The sequence below is a fragment of the Hyperoodon ampullatus genome (assembly GCF_949752795.1).
Source record: "Hyperoodon ampullatus genome assembly, chromosome: X".
In the NCBI taxonomy this organism is placed as follows: domain Eukaryota; kingdom Metazoa; phylum Chordata; class Mammalia; order Artiodactyla; family Ziphiidae; genus Hyperoodon; species Hyperoodon ampullatus.
This window is the reverse complement of record NC_136913.1, coordinates 103,779,911-103,797,624: the sequence shown is the minus strand read 5'-3', so window position 1 is coordinate 103,797,624 and position 17,714 is coordinate 103,779,911. Positions and strand designations below refer to the sequence as shown.

Sequence of the window (17,714 nt, the reverse complement as noted above, 5' to 3'; positions counted from 1 at the left end):
GCTCTCAGCTCTGAACCTCTTACTCTGCCCCCTCCCCAATTATAAATCCTAGAACAGGGTACTTGCCCAAGACCCTCTCTCCAAACTACAGAGAAGACCGGCCGGCCCCAGGTTGTAGCCTCCCCCTCTTTCTCTACGCAGTCCTGGCCCCAAGGGGCTAAAACGGCTCCCTGTCTGGCTTGGGAGGCTGGGAGGTGGATAACTAGGATGGGGGGGCCGAGGGGGAGGGAGGAGGGGGGTCTTGCGCAAGCGCACGTCGCTGCTCGGACCGCCAATGCTGCTGCCTCCCGGAGCAGAGGGAGGCAGGAGAGGAGGGAGGGAGAAGAGGGGAAGGGAGGGGGAGGCGGCACTTAGGCTGCAGCTCGCAGCCAGAGGCAGTCTCTCTCAGCTCTCGGGAGGGACGGGGAGCGCAGCCGCGGAGTAGGATGCTCTGCGGGGCGCCCTGAGCCTGGGGCGCGTGAAGCAGCTTCGGGGGCCGGGGCCACAGGGCAGCTTTCACCATGCATCAGTCCCTGACTCAGCAGCGGTCCAGCGACATGTCCCTGCCGGATTCCATGGGTAAGTCTAGCCGCCCTGCCTAGGGGCGGCGGCGGCAAGGGGTGAGTGCGCTGCCCCCTGGACTGCGAGCGCCCCAGCCGCCCCGAGAGCCAGGGAGCGGGAAGCGGGGCGAGGGAGGGGGGGTCCGCACGCCCCAGCGTCGGGGTCCCGGACCCGAGCCCCAGGGGAGCGGCCCGGCGGGGGCGGGGACGACGCGCGGAGATGCGAGCGCCCAGCTTGCGTCGGAGTATCCCTGCCCCGGAGTGCGGGTGAGTGCGTGTTTGTGTGCGTGTGCCGACAGTCTTGCAGCCGGTGGTAAATCCCAGCTGTCTGGGGATCAAAACACTTCCCTGCAACCTGCGCCTTCGCTTTCCATTAGACGCTCCCTCTTTGCAAAGTCCCCGTCACTTCTAAGAGCTCACGACTAACGAGAATTAGAAGAAGCAGGGTCCTCGCCCCCTGCCAACTCTGTCGAAGCTGCCCTGAAATTCAGAGCTGCGGTGGGGGGAGGCCTGACTTGCACCTCGCTGATGGGGGGGTTTGCGCAACCCTGGGGGATGGGCGGCGGGGGGTGGGGAGAAGAAAGGGGGGGCTGGCAGGAGGGGAATTCCTGAGGAATCGCTCAAGACAGCCCAGCCCTGCCGTCTGCAGCGGCAGGATCAACATTCCTTGAATTCGATTCCTATTTTGCTCCAAATGCCCGGAATTGTGCGTGAGTGTGAAAAAAGAGGGGGGGGGGACGACGAGTGAGAGCGCGAGAAAGAAAGCGAGCGCGAGCCCGCGCGTCTTCTGAAGTCGCGCTTTTCTTCTCAGGGTGGAAGGGAGGGGGAGGGGGGAAACCCACTAGCCTGATTTGGTTCAACACCTTTCCTCATGAAAAGTGGGGGACAGCTGCCTCCAGGCACCAACCTGGCTGCCCCTAGAAGCTGCTTTTTGGTAGTTACAAGCAAACACAAACCCCAGTCCCACTCAGCGGTTAGGCACCTTCCCAAGTACTATGATTTCACTGGGCGGAGAAATGAATTTGGAGCCCAGGAGAGCGGGAGGGGATTGTCAAACCATGATCCCACGTAACCTTAAAATTCGCCTCGGATACACTTTAACCAAATCGAACTCTCTCTTTCCAACATGCTTTACATTCTGCAAAATCCCTCCGTCCCGAATTCTTGCCAGGCAGCCCACTCAGGTCTTCTCCGAAGACTTTGCGGGAACACCGAGGGGAGGGGGCGGGGAGGGGGCTGAACCCCCTACGTGAGCTCCCTACTGCCTGCAAAAGACCCCGTCTCAACAGAATTCGTTCACCGGAGGGGCCCCAGAAAGTGTTATCTCCTGGATGGTGGAAAGATCCGTATTTCCAGTGGTTTTGCATATTCAGTATAAGAATTTGCTCTTTTTTTATTTTTAAGGGCGTAGTTATTTGCAACGTGGTACAAATGAGGCCAAGGACCCGGGTCCGAATCCAGAACCCAGCAGTACCAGCCCCCCCCCACCAGCTATCTCTCCCCAACACACGCGCGCACACACACACACACGCACACACGCGCACAAGCACACGCACACAGAATGCACTCCTCACCTTGGCCAGCTGTGGCGCCAACGCAGCCCTGGCTCCCCGAAGCCAGGCCGGTGCGCGAGGGAGGGCTGGGTGGAAGAGTGCGAGGTTTCGGCCGCGCGCATCCCCGCAGTGGGTCACAACCGCCTGCAAACCCGGCCGCCCGCGCCCGCCCGTCTGCCCGTGCGGGAGTGGGCAGGTTAGGGACCCCGGGCGTAGAGCGTTGCTCCTTGGCACCCTGCGCTGTGGGTTGGGGAACGAGATGAAGAGAGTGCTTCCTTGGGCTCCAAGGGGCCCTCAGCCAATCATGCGTTTCCCGAAAGATCTGCGCAACAAGAAGATGAGTGGGCTTCGCCCAGCCCAGACTCGACACTGAGGGGAAAGAATCAGAGATCCCGTATGGACGCTCGAGCCCTCTCCACGCAGCCCGCTTCGTAAAGTGCGCAGACCGAGGGCACTAGCAAATTCCCCAGTCGTGTGGTAACCCTGGGTTTCCAGAGTTTGGACAGGGGAGTCTCCCCGGAGTTCCCTGGCGCTGGTCCTGCACAGCCCAGGTCTGAATCAGCGTCTAGGCTACTTAGGAGCTACTCCCACTTAACTCAGCCCTGGCAACGCCACCTTCCCTTGCATGGGGGGAAGGGAAGTGGAGGTGGGTGGGTTTAGTGTTTCAGCCTCCAAGGGCAGCATTTCGGAGGGGATTCCCTCTACTGGCAGGACACAACCGCAGCCAAAACAATAAAATATAAAACACACGGACACACACTGCACCAAGGTGCCTGCACTCTACGCTTGCTGGCTGGCTGGGGCGGAGCAGGCGCGTGGCCGGTAATTTGACTCCGGCGCCCCTTCATCCCCTCCCAGCTACCCCCATCTCCCTTTTGGCAACACCGCCCCCAGGCGCTAAGGCACCTCTACTACAGCGGGGCTCTCCTTCCCTTGCAAATAACGTATTTGTGATTCGCCGGTGGCCTTGGATGTCTCCGGTCAAAGAATTGCCCAAAGGGGGGATTTCAGCACCTTTAAGGAAATGTTTGGGAGACTGGCAGAGCCTTGAGGCTCTTGTGTGGGCAGCCACCTGTTTCCACCGATGCTCAAGGCTGGGACTTCTGGGACCCTCCCTGTATGGCAAAGCTGACTCAGGTAAGCAAATCCGAATCGGTTCAAAGATCAGCCCGAAGAATTAGCCAGTCAGCAACACAGTGTACAGGACAGGATACTGGGTCTCCCTCCTTGCTGCACTCTGACAGAGATTACACACCCTATAATCAAGGGGTGGAATCAAGAACAGGTACTAGGTAAAAAAACAAGTGAGCAGAGACAATCATCCTACCTTCTGGCAACCCGCACCTTGGTTCCTGTCAGATACATAATGCTGGAACTGGTGGACATCATATGGGTTGTGGACCAGACCCACAATTACAACTGTAATTGTAGCAGTTATAATTAATATACTTACTGAGTGACGTATCTAGGAACTCAGGGACATGAAATAATGAGTGATTAGAGTGAGCCTGATCAAGAAAAACTTCTCGGAGGAGGTGAATTTTGAGAAGGTTTCAGAAGAAGGGAGGGACTCAGATTCAAAGACCGCAGTGCAGGTGGGGCTCTGACCAGGGAGGGGACTCGGAGGAGGGAGAAGCTGGCTGTATTGGGAAGGGTGGAGACAGCAAATAATTGGGCCCTTCTAGAGCAGAGCATCCTGGTCGTCACGAATCTGGGGTGGAGGAGGGGCACTGCAGAGAGGGAGGGCTGCAGTAGTTCCGCAGGGAGGCTGCTGGGGGCGGAGGGGGGCAGGCAGTGCCAGTGACGGGATTCAGACTCTCCCACTGCTGTTGGTTGCGGGGCTGGTTGTTGTTGTCTAAACAGAGAGATACTGGGCGCCAAGTAGACAGGCTAGTGAGAGCCACTGGGGTTGTGACACTAGTTGGCCAGAAAGCTTTTAGATCTGGGGAGCCCTTGGGTGTACCCTATTTTAAAAAACCAATTCTATGAGCGTAGCCCATATTTATTCTCACAGTTCCCCCCTACAGCCTTTTTGATTAGAAAGGGAGCGATTCTGAGACATTGACTTCTGTTTATTCAACAAGTATTGACTGCTCACTAGGTATCAGACACTGTGATGGGCACTGTTTTCACATACCTGCTGCTTTATTGAAGTACCTTATGGTGTCTGAGGTTTTTTTGATATGTTGATTTACTAAACAAAATCGGAATAAGGTGTTCCTGCGTTTACGGGAACATCTAAGGCAGGCCCCAAATTGTACCCTAATAAGAACAGAACTCTACTTCTCCCTCCTTAAATAGAACAACAGCCAGGAAAATGTCCTAAGTAGACACAAAGAGCTGCATTTTGGGAGCCTGGGCCACACCTTTAGAGGACAGGTGCGTCTTGCTCTAAGTAGATGTGACTTTTCAGTCAAATTGACACTAAAGATAAATGGAAGGGGTGATTCTTCACTTTTCAAAGGGATTCACCCTGGAGTTCCTTAAAATGGTCAACTCCCCAAGTGCAGCTAGAAGTAATTTCATTTTACACAATTTTAGTCCTTATAGTGTAAAATAAGGGGTGACTTGGGGGAGGATGTGAGGGGACAGAGAATAGATATTCAACCTAGTGATGGGAGAGTTTTCTTAGGAATTTTATCCCAAACTAACCCTATCTGGAGGCAAGGCCCCTGTGGAGCTGCAGGATCTCTGCCTGGGTTTCTCAACTGACTGGATTTTCACTTCAGGTTCCAAAGCAGGAAAAAAAAAAAATAGATTTTTCAAATGACACCGTGTGGTTTGCTGAGTCACTTTTCTGACCTGGCTCCTGTTCTTTTAAGAGTTAAAGTGATATTTGCAAAGGAGACCCAAGAGCTGTGAATAAGATCAAAAGCCAGTTGGCCGGGAAGGAGCAGGCGACTGATACCCCGAATTTAGAAAGACTGTATACACACACTCCCCTACATCTAGTCTCTAAGGTGACATGTTTTCCCTGTGAGGTGTTGAGACACTTTTGTGTGCCACAAAGATACCCTTGTTTCCAGATGTTCCCTCACTCTCTTTGGCCAGTTTGGGGTCGGGGAGGGCTAAGATGGTGTAGAAATGCAGACAGGGGTGGGGGGCGATGTTGGTAAGTTTATGTTAGAGCCCCTCTGTGGAGCCAACTGGCAGATTCACTGAGAACTGGCTATCATCAAATGGACTTAGGGATCCTGGTTTGGAGGCTCATTTAAGGTCCCTCGAAATCTAGAGGAGGGGTAATGAACCTTCAGATAAACAGAAGAAGTAAATCCCGCTCCTGCCCCCGCACCCTTCGCAATCTGTGTCTCCCCGTTCTGCTCCTCGGTTTACCAGCAGTCAGCTCCCCATCTGCATCCCAGATAGCCCTCTCACACAAAGGGCCCTGATATCACAGGTGTCTCCAGCGGTCCCGTTGTTTTTCCCCCTGGAGGCTGGACTCAGGCCCCCCAGGAGAGGAGCCTCGTTTCCCAACTCACTTTACCTCTCCTCCCAAGGTGCGATATGGCGCTTTAGTCTGTGGGTGCCTCCAAACGCTCAAGCCACTTCTACATTTCGATGTAAAATGGTCTTGGAATAGTACCGTATTAGAAATGACCCTGATGAGTCACGGCCCTCACTTTCGAGGCTGACGTCAGGGGAGAGACCGCCAGCCCCTCCCACATCCCTTGGAGCCTTGGGCAGGGACCGCACGGGGAGACGAGACGGATGGTGGGGCTCACCCAGGGTGGCACTCCTGACGCTCTTCTTCCCTCGAGGAGGGGGCATCTGCTGGGGGCTGCAGAGCCAGCCACAGTGCCTCCCTCTCAGCACCATCAGGCCTCCTGGGTCTCCCTGGTTTTCTCGCCTCCCTCCCCCTTCCTGCATCCCCACTCCCCTCCCTCCCAGTGGCGCAGTCTGGGCGGCTTCAAAGGCAGCTGCTTCCAGAGGCTGCAGCGAGGCCTCCCAGAATGGCGGGGTCCTGCGAGCAGTCCCAAGTGGCCTCTTTAGGCCCATAAATGACAGCCAAGCCACCTGAGTGGGCAACCCTGTCATAAGGCTCCCCACTAGAGAACTGGACTCTCATAGCAAGTCCCCCAGTTGCTTATTTTTATGAGAACTCCTAGGTGTAACTCATCCCTGGTATTTCCTGTTGAGAACCCCCTCCAGAAAAAATGCACGCAGTGTTGAGCAGTGCTTCATTCCTTAGAAAAAAAAAAATTAAATTCAAAAGCGAGTCTAGATACCATTTTTCTATCTGACTTAATAAGCCTGTTTTCGAAAAAAAATATTGGTTTGCACTATCATGTCCGATAAGCACTGAGTAGAAGAACGGGTTTCTCATCATTTGTATTTATGTCACCCTCACATAAGCCTAAACGGTGTAAGTTATAATCCTCCCACATCTACCTCCCCCGATACATATCTTTGTGGACTAATGGCCTCCAAACACTTACTTTATTACACACATTTGTTATGTGGCAAATCTTGCCAACACACCATTTTAAAAATTTATACATGAGGTGGCAAATGTCAGAAATAAATGAAAAAAAAAATCCCAGTACCTGGCTTGGTTCTGATATTTACACTGAAAATGAAATTTCATATCTCCAGCTTATGAAAAAACCCTCCTTAGTTGCATATTGGCCTTAAAATATTTTCATTTAATATCTCCACAGTACACTTTCCATCTATCATGTACCTTATAATTTGGCTTAAGAAAGAAACACTTCACTAAGTGGGTATGATACATCTTTTATCGAATGTGTTTACTTTTGTTTTTATGTAACTGGCACAATTTCTTCTGTTGTTTATTTTCAAACTGGAAACATATATATATATATATATATATATATATATATATATATATATATTATTGTAAACGTAACACCTGATGACTGCAAAAAACTAAAGCTCCATCTCTTCCCCATAATCCCACTCCCCAGAGATAACCCCAGTTACTAGTTGAAGTAGGAAAGGAAAACCTTCCTAGTGATTTTTTTCTTTAAGTCCATCCCTTCTCCAGCCGAAATGAGCAATTTCAGTTTCTCTGTGTGCTTTCAGGAGCCTTTAATCGGAGGAAACGAAACTCCATCTATGTCACAGTGACTTTGCTTATTGTGTCCGTGTTAATTCTCACGGTGGGCCTCGCCGCAACCACCAGGACCCAGAATGTGACTGTTGGAGGTTACTACCCGGGAGTTATTGTGAGTATCAAAGGCATAGGTAGGTCTCAGTAGCTTGCTGACTACAGACATTTGGTTCTACTCTGATGGTTTTCAATTCTGTTTGAGTTTCTGTGTTTGCTCAGTTTTCCTCTGGGCTGGTTTAGAAGAGCACTGGACTAAGACGCAGAAGAATCCTAGCACCATCCCTAACTAGCAGTGTGATCCTGAGCAAGTCATCTCACTCTTTAGGACCTCAGTCTTCTGGTCTAGGACATGTTACTAATTAGCAGTGTTAACCTTAGGCTGAGGTCCTTTCCTCTCTGGGCATCTGCTTTCCTATATATATATAATAGGGGTCACCTGACCTTACCTGAAATCTGAGGACCCTTGCAGCTTGACAGTCTGTGACGCACAGCACTGATCTCCAAAGTCATCCTGCCCTCCTCTCAGGAAAAATATGTGGAATGTTTACTCCTCAAATATGTGTATTTATTCATTTATAAATTATATGCATATTCATAAAACATACAAAAATGGAAGTTCAAAAATTAGATTAAAATGAAGTACACTTTAATTTTTAATATCTTCATACTAACACTAACTAAAATTTCAAGGAATGGTATGCACTTCGCATGAAATCTCATTAAAGATAGTGGCTGTAAGTCGTTATTTCAAATAGCTTACTAGATAATTTTGACTATTTTGTGCTTTCTTCTCAGATATGAACAGATTGTCATGAGCATCATTGTTTTTTTTTAATGTGATCTCACAGTGTGGCTGACAAAGAGTTCCAAGGGTCAGCTCTGTCATTTTCTCACTGTGTTACATTATTAGGGTCATCTTCAACTCATGCTTTATCAACAGGAGTCTTTCCAAACTCCTTGTCCATTTTCTTGGGACTAGTTTAGTGAAGACTAGATAAGACTATCCGGGCACACGTAAACTGCCCCACCACCAACCCTTTGCTGCTGGGAACCTGCCCTCCTCCAGAACGATAGCTCTCGCCTTGTCACCTGACATTCACACCGAGGGAGGGCGCCAGTGACAGTCTGTTCATTGAATATTTGTAACGCGTAATTTCTTTCTAATTCTTTTAGATAAACAAAAAATAGGAAACAAGAGTTCAAATCGTTTCTTTCCATACTTCAGTGGATTGTTTTACCCATCCCCGGCTGCATGCAATCCACTCTGGAAAGCGCTGAACTCTTTGCATACAAAACCTCATTTTATATCAAATCATCATGTTGTATATGAAATGAAATGAAATATATACCATTTTATTTGCCAATTATACCTCAATATAATTGAGGAAAAAAGAAAAGAAAAAGAAAACCAAACAAAAACCTCATTTGGATCTACACACACTGCTATTGAACCCTAAAACCTAACTCTAGAGGTTGGATCGTATTTTGAATATCAACTAAATGACTTCCCAATTGTAACTGCTAGAGAGCGGGAAGGAAGGTTAAGATGGGTTTTTGTTGTTGTTGTTTACAGTTTAGGTTATCAGGGAGGGCAGACGGCTTTCTTGCTGTTGTTTTGTTTCTTTCCTTTTTTACCCCTTTTTTGGAGTGGGGGGTGTTGGAAAGAGAAGCAAAGAAAGGGGAAGGGATTAAAGATGGATGCCTTTGACAAACCAGCGCCGTGAGTGACCAAGCCTGACGCCTGTTGCCTAGGTCACCGATTCCGCAGTCAGCCTTCTCAATAGCCCTAGCGGAGCCGGGGCCTGACACTGGGGCCCAGCTGCTGAAGGCCGCCCGCCCTTCCCGGGAAGTTCCTTCGCAGCTCTTGAGCCGAGCTGAGGGCAGGTGTCCCACAGACACCGTCTGGTGCCCTCTGCTAAGCATGTGATGTGAGAACTCACCCGGTCCACTTCCTGTGGTGAGGCAAGAAAACCAGTCATCAGCAGAATTGGGTTTTATTTTTAAACACAAGAGGGGTGGGGGACCGAGGAAGGGGGGGTAAGATTGCATTTTGGTGGCTTGGGAAAGCAATTTATAGGGTCTGCGTGACTTCGTGGGCTTCAGGTAGCTGCATTTAGTAAAAGGTTTCTGACTGATGAGCAAATGCTCAAGCCAAGATTCAGACTCTCCCTGTGTGAGAGGAAGGTATTTTCCATGTCATTTAAGAGTAGCAACTACTATTCATGAACGGTGCTTCTGAACCTTCTCTGTAGAATATCTGCCTGTGGGTGGCTGGGTTGGAATACATTAACAAAGGAAGGAGGGCGCGTGATTGTTGTTATTGGAGTACCTGACGTTCAACTAGCACTGGAAGTTGAAGCAGTGGGGGCGTGTGTCTGTGCGTGTGCGTCTGGCTAAGAGCTAATATGGAAATGTTAATAGGAGAGCCAGCCCTAGCAGTGTGCCCTATGGTTTAACCTTAATTTTTTTGCTTTTATAGTTCCTGTAGATTGTTTCTTTAAAATGGGTTTTAATTATAGGAAGTGAAGGGGGAAAGACTGAAGATTGAAGAGCAGAAAAATCCATTTGAGTTGATAGGTCAGATCATGTTATAACAAATACAATAAACAACTCATACCTCTGAAACAATAAATGCCTGAGAATCCAGATTTATCCGGGACTGGGGTGCTTTCACTAATTGAATAGTTTGGTTATTAGAGAGGTATTATATAAACTCTAAGCCAGTGGTTTCTCCATCTTGGTGTGTATTTTAATAAACACCCCAGGGGAGTCTAATTCAGGTGGATCGGCAACCACCTGGAGAACTAAAACACCATAAACAAAGTATGCTTGCAATAAAACCAGAATGAGCAAAATGTGGCATTTTCAGATTCCACACTATCAAATTGGTCAGTTTGAATATAAAGACCATTGTATAGATTTGTGGGAAAATGTCAGGTTATTTGGAACTCTGCTGTTTTAGGACTCTGGTTACATGTGTACATGAGAATTTATAATTTTAAAACAAACAAATTAGGGAGCAGTTACTAGATTTAAAGATGACTTAAAGACTACTTACCATACAATTCATTTAAATATTGAGATCTCAGACACTGAAAAATATAATCGTGTTTGCGTAACTCTAAGTCATGCAAAACTTTTCTGAGCAATCTTTATTTTGCCAAACGAGATGCCCTTGTACAGTGAGGTGCATTATGATAGGGTGTTAGCTACTCTACCTGAGCTAGAATGTGGTATCATCATCCTAAGACATGTATGCAACAGGCATCTTTAAAGATGTGCTCATCTGTACAGGCTAAAATGTAAAATTAAAAAAAATTAAAACCAACACAGAAAGACAAACCGGCTTAGGATTTTTACTGTCCTCGAATGTTCAAGACATAGTCCGTTCCAGAAGAGTTCCAGTGAGTTTTCTACTCTGGAGGCCTAAAAAATACCAAGAGCCTCGGTTGTATGAAGATGGAAAAGGCAGGGGAGAGAGCCAGCTCCTTCTCCATAGCTCTCTAACCTTACATCCAGGAGAACAAGGCCTCTACATGTGTTTCCCATGCAACCCACAAGATGGAGTTGGCCACCTGATCAGTGCTGAAAGCCTTTCACTCTAGAACCTTCTCCACCAGCTGTTATACTGCTAGGGCCCACACCAGCCTGGGTTTTCTCTCAGGAAAGAAACCAGGAGCTTCTGTCCCCTCTCCCAGGCGGGGGAAGGGGGGGTGTCCAGTTAATTGAAAATTATATCAGAGTTGCCATGGGGTAGTAGGAGGCAGAGACAACAGGGATCATTCAAAACAGTCAATAGGCCAGAAACCTTCTCTAGGCCAGCGTGGCTTCAGCTTCACATGTGAAGACTCTTGATAAATCCAACAAAGTTTTGACTAACTTGAATGTTCAGGAAATAGAAGGAGGTCTGGATAGTGGGATTTTGTGGTTTATTGTGAATTAGGCAGAAATTTTTTCTGCCTCTTGTTGAAAATGTTTCTAAAATATAAGATCATTCTAAGATAAAGTTCCTAGCCTAGTAAGTACATTTCAGAGATGACACTTGAGTCTTGATTTGCTAGATAAGACTAACCTTCATTGGCTTCCTGTTGCCTCCTTAGCATTGTCATTCAAAGCTCTCTGAAGATGCCCTTGGCCTGGTCTTCCATACCTTTCTTTTACCAAAATTGTCAATTCACAGTCCCCTGAACATGACTTGGGCTGGAACGTCCTCCCTGTGCTCTCTCTCTCTCTGTTTATCCAAATGCTCTGTCCTATTCCAACTTAAAGACACAGCTGGGACATTTCTCAGCTACTGGGATCCACAGTGGTGTCTACCATCTTTGAACTCCCTACCATAGATTCCTTCCACTCATAGTTCTTGGGAAACAGTCACATTCTGCTTTGTGGGATGTTGGGCGATATTCTCATTTAGCTTTGTTTATACAGGTCCACAATCCCTTATCTGAACCCTTGGGTGAGATGTGTTTGCAAATTTAGACTGTTTTGTTTTGTTTTTAATTTCAGAAAGATAATAGACTGCATATATCATATATTATCTAACATCCCAGTGGGGTCTTGAGATATACCCCATAATCAAGCACCTTCATCTTTCTACAATAAACTGTGAATTTTTACACTAAGTGGATAAACATTATAAAATAACCTCACGTCAGTTCAAGGTCAGGTTTTGCCACCAAGTTAGTTACCAGAAACCCTTTTAGTTTTAAGAGCTTTGTTGATTTCAGGATTACAGAAAGGGATTGAAGACCCATTATCTAATTACAGCTCCTCGAGGCTGAGTCTCGTTGGTCTTGGTATCATACCCCACCCCGCTTCCTGGCCTCCAGATCACAGGTCTAGCACAGTGCCTGCCACAGAGTAGATGTCCAATTAATACTTGTTGAATGATTAATCCATTTGCACCTCAGTCCCAGTGGATGGGAATAGGCATAGATTATAAGGTGCAGCCTAAAAAGAGCTCTTGAATCTGAGTTCTAATGATTTGCCTTTTTTTCTTCTACAAGTGGAGGGCAGCCAAAACAAAGCAAACTGGTTATTTGTTCAGGTAATGGGGAGTCAAGATGGAGTTCCAAAGGTCTGAACATTCCATGATTCCGGGCAGTTCTCGAGCAAGGACCACAGAGCTTACCTTTCTGAGGCCTCAGGAGAGCAAACAGTTGATTAGAAGCAGCTGCCCATTTTCAGGAAATTCTGTTGATTTTTCCTTCTTTACTTTCACCCCCTCAGCTCTTCCTCAAATAGGACTTCTCACTCCATCCTTAGAGGGAACTTCTTCCCTGGGGGGCAGCGGTGAAGGTCACTATTCTGCTAACACTGGCCACAAATACAGCAAAGTGTGGCTGGAAGAACACCAGCTGTTAGGGGATCTGAGGGCTCGTCCTGGCCCTGCCGTGAACTTGCTGTAAGAGGGCATGAGTCCATACAATCCTCTAGGCCTCCGTTTTGCTACCTATCAAATGGGAATGATATGAGCTCCACCAAACTCCCTAACATGACTGTGACCAAGGTGGAGGGCAAGCGCTTCTTTAAATTCAAATGCTCTTCAAATGTAAGGTAGTTTTAGTGATACTGGTGAGTTAGTTCATAAACCTGTCATCCAGATGAATGAATTCTTCCAGCCAGGACTCAATTGATATTAGTTCCCCACCTGGTGGACTCTACCTGTCTTTGACCCCATTTATCCCCTCTGTGAGATCTGAGAACGACCATGTATATGTATTTAGCAGCCTACCTTATGCAGGTCACGCTATGTACATACCTTATCTCATTTAATCCTCACAGCAGTCCTGTGTGGTCAGGACCATTATGATTCCCATTTAATAGATGAGGAAACCGAAGCACAGAGTGGCTAAAGAACTAGCCCAAGGTCACACAGTTTATAAGTAGCAGAGCCAGGGATATAATACAAAATGAATTATTCTCTGCTCCTTCAGCACTTTGTTTCTACCGCGCCTGTGGTCCTTAAGCCACAGTCTGTCTCTCCTTCACTAGACTATGCACTCCTGCAGGGTAGGAGCCACGTCATCTTATTTATCTCCCAAAGTACTCAGTGAGTGTTAGAAAATGGAATGAGTTGGAGTGGAATAGAAACGGAATGGAAGGAAAGGGGAGGGAACTGGATGAAGTAACTGGTTGGCCTGGGATTTCCAGTCCCAGAGCACCTTGTCTTTCCAGCCAATTCCATAAGGCTTCAGGCCACCTCTTCCGGTCACTGCCATCAGAGAGTTATTTGAGAGTGTCAGGAAGAGCGAGTGCCTTTGCTTCCCGTCTTAAGGCAAAGACTGCTGTTGAGGCTCAGAAGAGCATTCAGTGAGTATCTGTGGAAACTGATGAACCGCTCAGTGAAAGCACTGATTTTCCATGTAAGAACTGCCCTCTGACTTTCTTTCAGTCTCCACAAATGGCCCAGAGTGTCATAAGCACAGGCTATTCATGGAATTCTTCCTGAAAAATAAGAGCTGTGCAACATATTGGGAGGGGAGATAAGACAGAATACGAAATTCTTATGAAATAGAGCAAATAATGATAGGATTTGCCAGCTCAAATCAGGTTAGAGCTGCCCCAAAGTTAAGTGTCTTTAAAAACAGTAATAATAATCACTAGAACAATAACTCGTATTTACTGAGTACTTACCGTGTGCCAGGCCCTGTGCAAAGTTCTTTGACTGTATTGTCCTGGCTAATCCTTACAAAAATCCTATAAGACAGCTACTACTATGGTCCCCATTTTCCAGATAAGGAAACTGAGGTTTAGAGAGGTCAGTCAGTTTGTTCAAGTCGCACAGCCACAAGTGGAAGAGCTGGGGTTAGAAGCCAGGCTAGTCTGATGACCAGGTTTTAATCACTATACTTCATCACAACACATTTTAATTACATTTCACATAAGACCAGGTGGGAGACAGGCACAGTTTAACCATTGAGTGAGGATGTTCTCAGTGGAGTCTTGGACGGCATGGGTTACACCTTTATGCTCTTCAGCTTCTATTTCTCAAGAGGGGTTGCTGGCTGAGTGGCCCTGCAGAATGAGTCGTTGGAAATTTGTATTCATTCCTTCCCTTCATTCTCTTTCATGCTTGGGTTTCTGAGGCAAGCACCCAGTCCCCCTACACTGCCCCACCAGGCTCCTGCCCAGCCCTTGGGTCCATTAGATTTCCAAGACTTGGTGTAAGGCTTGGGGGGCTCAGACTGAAAGATATGTCCCTGTGAGCCAAGGTAAGGCGGCAGATGGAAAGCCAGATCCTTAGTGAGCCTCAAGAGAAATGTAACCACATTGCTGGACTTGCGTTAAGATTTATTGGTCCATTCCCACCACTTTTTACTTCTTCCATTTCACCCCTGACAGCAGCCATCGGTTGGTGATCATTTTCAGCTGAGAATGGAAGACTCAATCCACTAATGGCAGAACTGAGAGCAAAGTGGAATCTGCTACCCCGAGCCATCATCCCAGCCGCTTAGACAGGGAAATTGTTTTTCAGGGTTTTACACTGCCATTTCTATTCACCCTTTAATGAATGCTTTCTGTCCATAAATGAAGCAGAGATGGAAGAAGAGGTGAATAAGTGCTAACATAAATTGCAGTGGGTCAACCACAAATACAGGCTTTCAAAAAAAATAGTTCTCTTTTTTTTAAGTCTAGGTTAAGGTGCTTGCTGATTTCTAAAGTACTTCCTGGGTTTGATTAGCGTGACTGATGCATCAAAAATCGCTATTTCAAACCTTTATTTTGTAATTCGTGCATCAGGATAGAAGGTCTCTTTTCAAAGAAAAGATAAAGATCAGAATATAATGCGTGCTTTTCACCATTATCCGTCTCTTACTGACTCACCAGTCACATGCTAGGTAATGGATATTGAAATTGAAATAAGCAGGCTCTGAGAAGCTATGGTTGACTTTTACTTTTAGCTTCTGGGCACACGAGTTTCTTTTTAGGTGTGATTCATATCTACGAGGAAAAATTGGCAAATGGTGGGAGAAATACTTTTCTTACTCATACTGTATTTGTGTGAGTAACAGCTGCACGGGTTTAGCATCTGTACCCCGGGTATTTTCTGTTATCCTGAATTGTATCCCAGGGGTGGAACGACCATGCAGTCAGGCTAACCATCTTCCCGCGTGCTATCTGTGCCATGTTGCTTTGCAGCTCGGCTTTGGATCATTCCTTGGAATCATCGGATCAAACCTCGTGGAGAACAAACGGCAGATGGTAAGTTTTCATCGCTATAGAATCAAATTCTTCATCTGAAAAAGCTCAACATTTCTGTGGATAAGTGACACATTTCTTAAGGTTGCCCAAATTGGGCCACAAAAGAAACAGCTACTTTACTTTTCTCCTAAGCCTCCGGGGAACTTGTTTTAAAGTGACCCTGTGGTATGGGACTTGTTCTCACCCTGCCTGATGTTCCCTCAGTGGCCCAGCAAGTCTCCTTAAGTCACAGGGATGACTGGATCTTGCCTTTTGCTTTTCTCCTCATTCGCAAAGGAGTGCGCCAGCCTATCCAGTCAGGCCAATTGTCCTCGCATCGGATGCCTTTGCTTCTTTGATTCCTGCTGCTGCAGGCCTGGCTCACTGGCGACCCTCACACCTTCCTCTCTGATGCATAATCTTGGAGAGGAGTTTTCGCAGAGGGTTCCTGCCTTTTAGGAGATTCCAATCTAAGGGAGTTTAATTAACAGAACAAATATATTTAGGGCGCAAGAAGACGAAATGAAATTATGAAGCCAACCTCAAGTATTCCCATTACCCATACATAGTTCAAAGCTAAGTATGTGTAAGGTTGAGAGGAAGGGTACGCATATAACAGGAGGTAAAACTCACAAAGTTCTATGTCTGAATGGGGGCCCGCAAGGGCAGACTGTTGTATTTTCCTGCTTCAGCCTGAGAAGTCTTCCTAGAGGGCAAGAGAAGATGGTACAGACCGAATTGCAAGCATTTTGCAGTTTTATGGGCTTGTAAATCAAGATGCCTGGTGAGTGGTCAGATGGTGGACTGATTAGGCTTCCCCGTACAAGTCACTGTGGCATCTAGACTGATGCTAGGGTCTATTTAACAGCAAGTTTAATCAGATAACGTAATAGCTCCCGGGACAGGGAACTCTAACCGTGTGTTCTCCCCCCAGCAATGTAGGGAATCACCCTCAGGGGGGTTCTAATAGTTCTCTTCTTCCATTTCACCTGGGCTCTCCGCTGCCAGTTGTGTTTGCACTTTGGGTTTAAATTATTCAAAATGACAGGGGAGTTCTAATTGTAGAGCTGATCATAGCATAGCTGATAATGCCAATTTCATGACATCTTTCATCCATTATTTACCAACTCTCTGTAGTGCTGTGAAGTGAGATTTATGGGGCGAGGTTTCTGAACAACTCCCAAAGGAGATCAGTATTACCTTCTAGCCTGTGAGATGGGAGGACCTTAGGGTGGCCTTGACTTTGATTTCCTCCTTCTCCCTGGGGAGCAGCTTAATGCCATGCTATTTCTCTACTCTACCCCCCAAACACCTCAAAGAGGGTGTTTTGAGGGTCAACACAGGCAGATGGTGGGCTTAGGCAGTACCTATCCCTGCCCCTGGTTACGCCTCGAAACACCTACCCCCACGTTGGGTTGTAGTATCGCCCTTGTAATGGAAGACAAATTACTAGGAAAATTTCTGTTATCTAACGCGATCAGAGAATAGGGCAGTCTGGTTCCAGCAAACATTTCTCTTACTTGAATTTTTTCGTATGTACCACACAGAGTTGATCAATTTCAGAGACTTCAACCCTTGTAAAATGTCTTTGACACCTAAGCCATAATAAGTTGAGTGTTCTCTTTCTTCAGTGATGCAGGGCCATGTAGGGTTGTGCGGGGCCTCAGAATCATCCCTTCTTCATCATTGCCCACCATGAGGGGTTGGGAAGAACACTAGACTAGGAGTTGGTGGACACAGGCTCTTCCATAGACTGGATAGTGACCTTGGACACACCACTTCCCCTCTCTGAGCCTCCAATTCCACAATAAATAAAGTAGGGGGTGGGACTTCATGATGTGAAAGGTCCAACATTTTTCTGAGTCTGAGAATGGAAGAGACATGCAGTCTAATTCCTCAGCCTCCTCTTCCTTGGGCGCTCATAGACTCCTGGAGTGAATTTCTTAGCTTGCTCTGAAAATGTAAGAAGTGCTTCAATGGCCCCTTCTCCGCGTCCCCCTCCCCCACTCCCACTCGTGCTGCGTGACTGAAAAGGGCATTCACGCTTCACATGGGCTGGCAGGCCAGAGTTGTGCTTTGGCTGGCGGTGTCTTGGGGATCGCCTTGTCTCCAGAAGCAGCGATAGTGGAAGGCTAACAGACACTTTTGCGTTGTCCCCCACCCCTACTCCCACAGCTGGTGGCTTCCATCGTCTTTATCAGCTTTGGTGTGATTGCAGCTTTTTGTTGTGCCATAGTCGACGGGGTCTTCGCTGCCAGACACATTGTGAGTATTTTTAGTCCTGGGTTAAAGTAAATGGGCAATACAACAAGGCTTCATTGAGTGTGTGTGTGCTGGGTGTGTTCTAAGGGCTGTGAGGGGTACAGG

The 17,714-nt window shown here is 47.4% G+C and overlaps 1 protein-coding gene across 4 annotated transcripts in view; it reads left to right on the top strand.

The window, feature by feature from the left end:
* Nucleotides 1-500: 500 nt before the first annotated feature.
* TMEM255A (transmembrane protein 255A) overlaps nucleotides 501-17,714 on the top strand; it is a gene marked incomplete at both ends in the record, with an annotated part of 44,618 nt that continues 27,404 nt past the window's right edge. For all 4 annotated transcript variants that reach the window (XM_079728291.1, XM_079728293.1, XM_079728292.1 and 1 more), the window contains 4 exons: nucleotides 501-558; nucleotides 7,136-7,278; nucleotides 15,306-15,368; nucleotides 17,523-17,612. In XM_079728291.1, coding sequence (XP_079584417.1) covers nucleotides 501-558; nucleotides 7,136-7,278; nucleotides 15,306-15,368; nucleotides 17,523-17,612 — 354 coding nt within the window. The remainder of the gene's footprint in view (nucleotides 559-7,135; nucleotides 7,279-15,305; nucleotides 15,369-17,522; nucleotides 17,613-17,714) is intronic.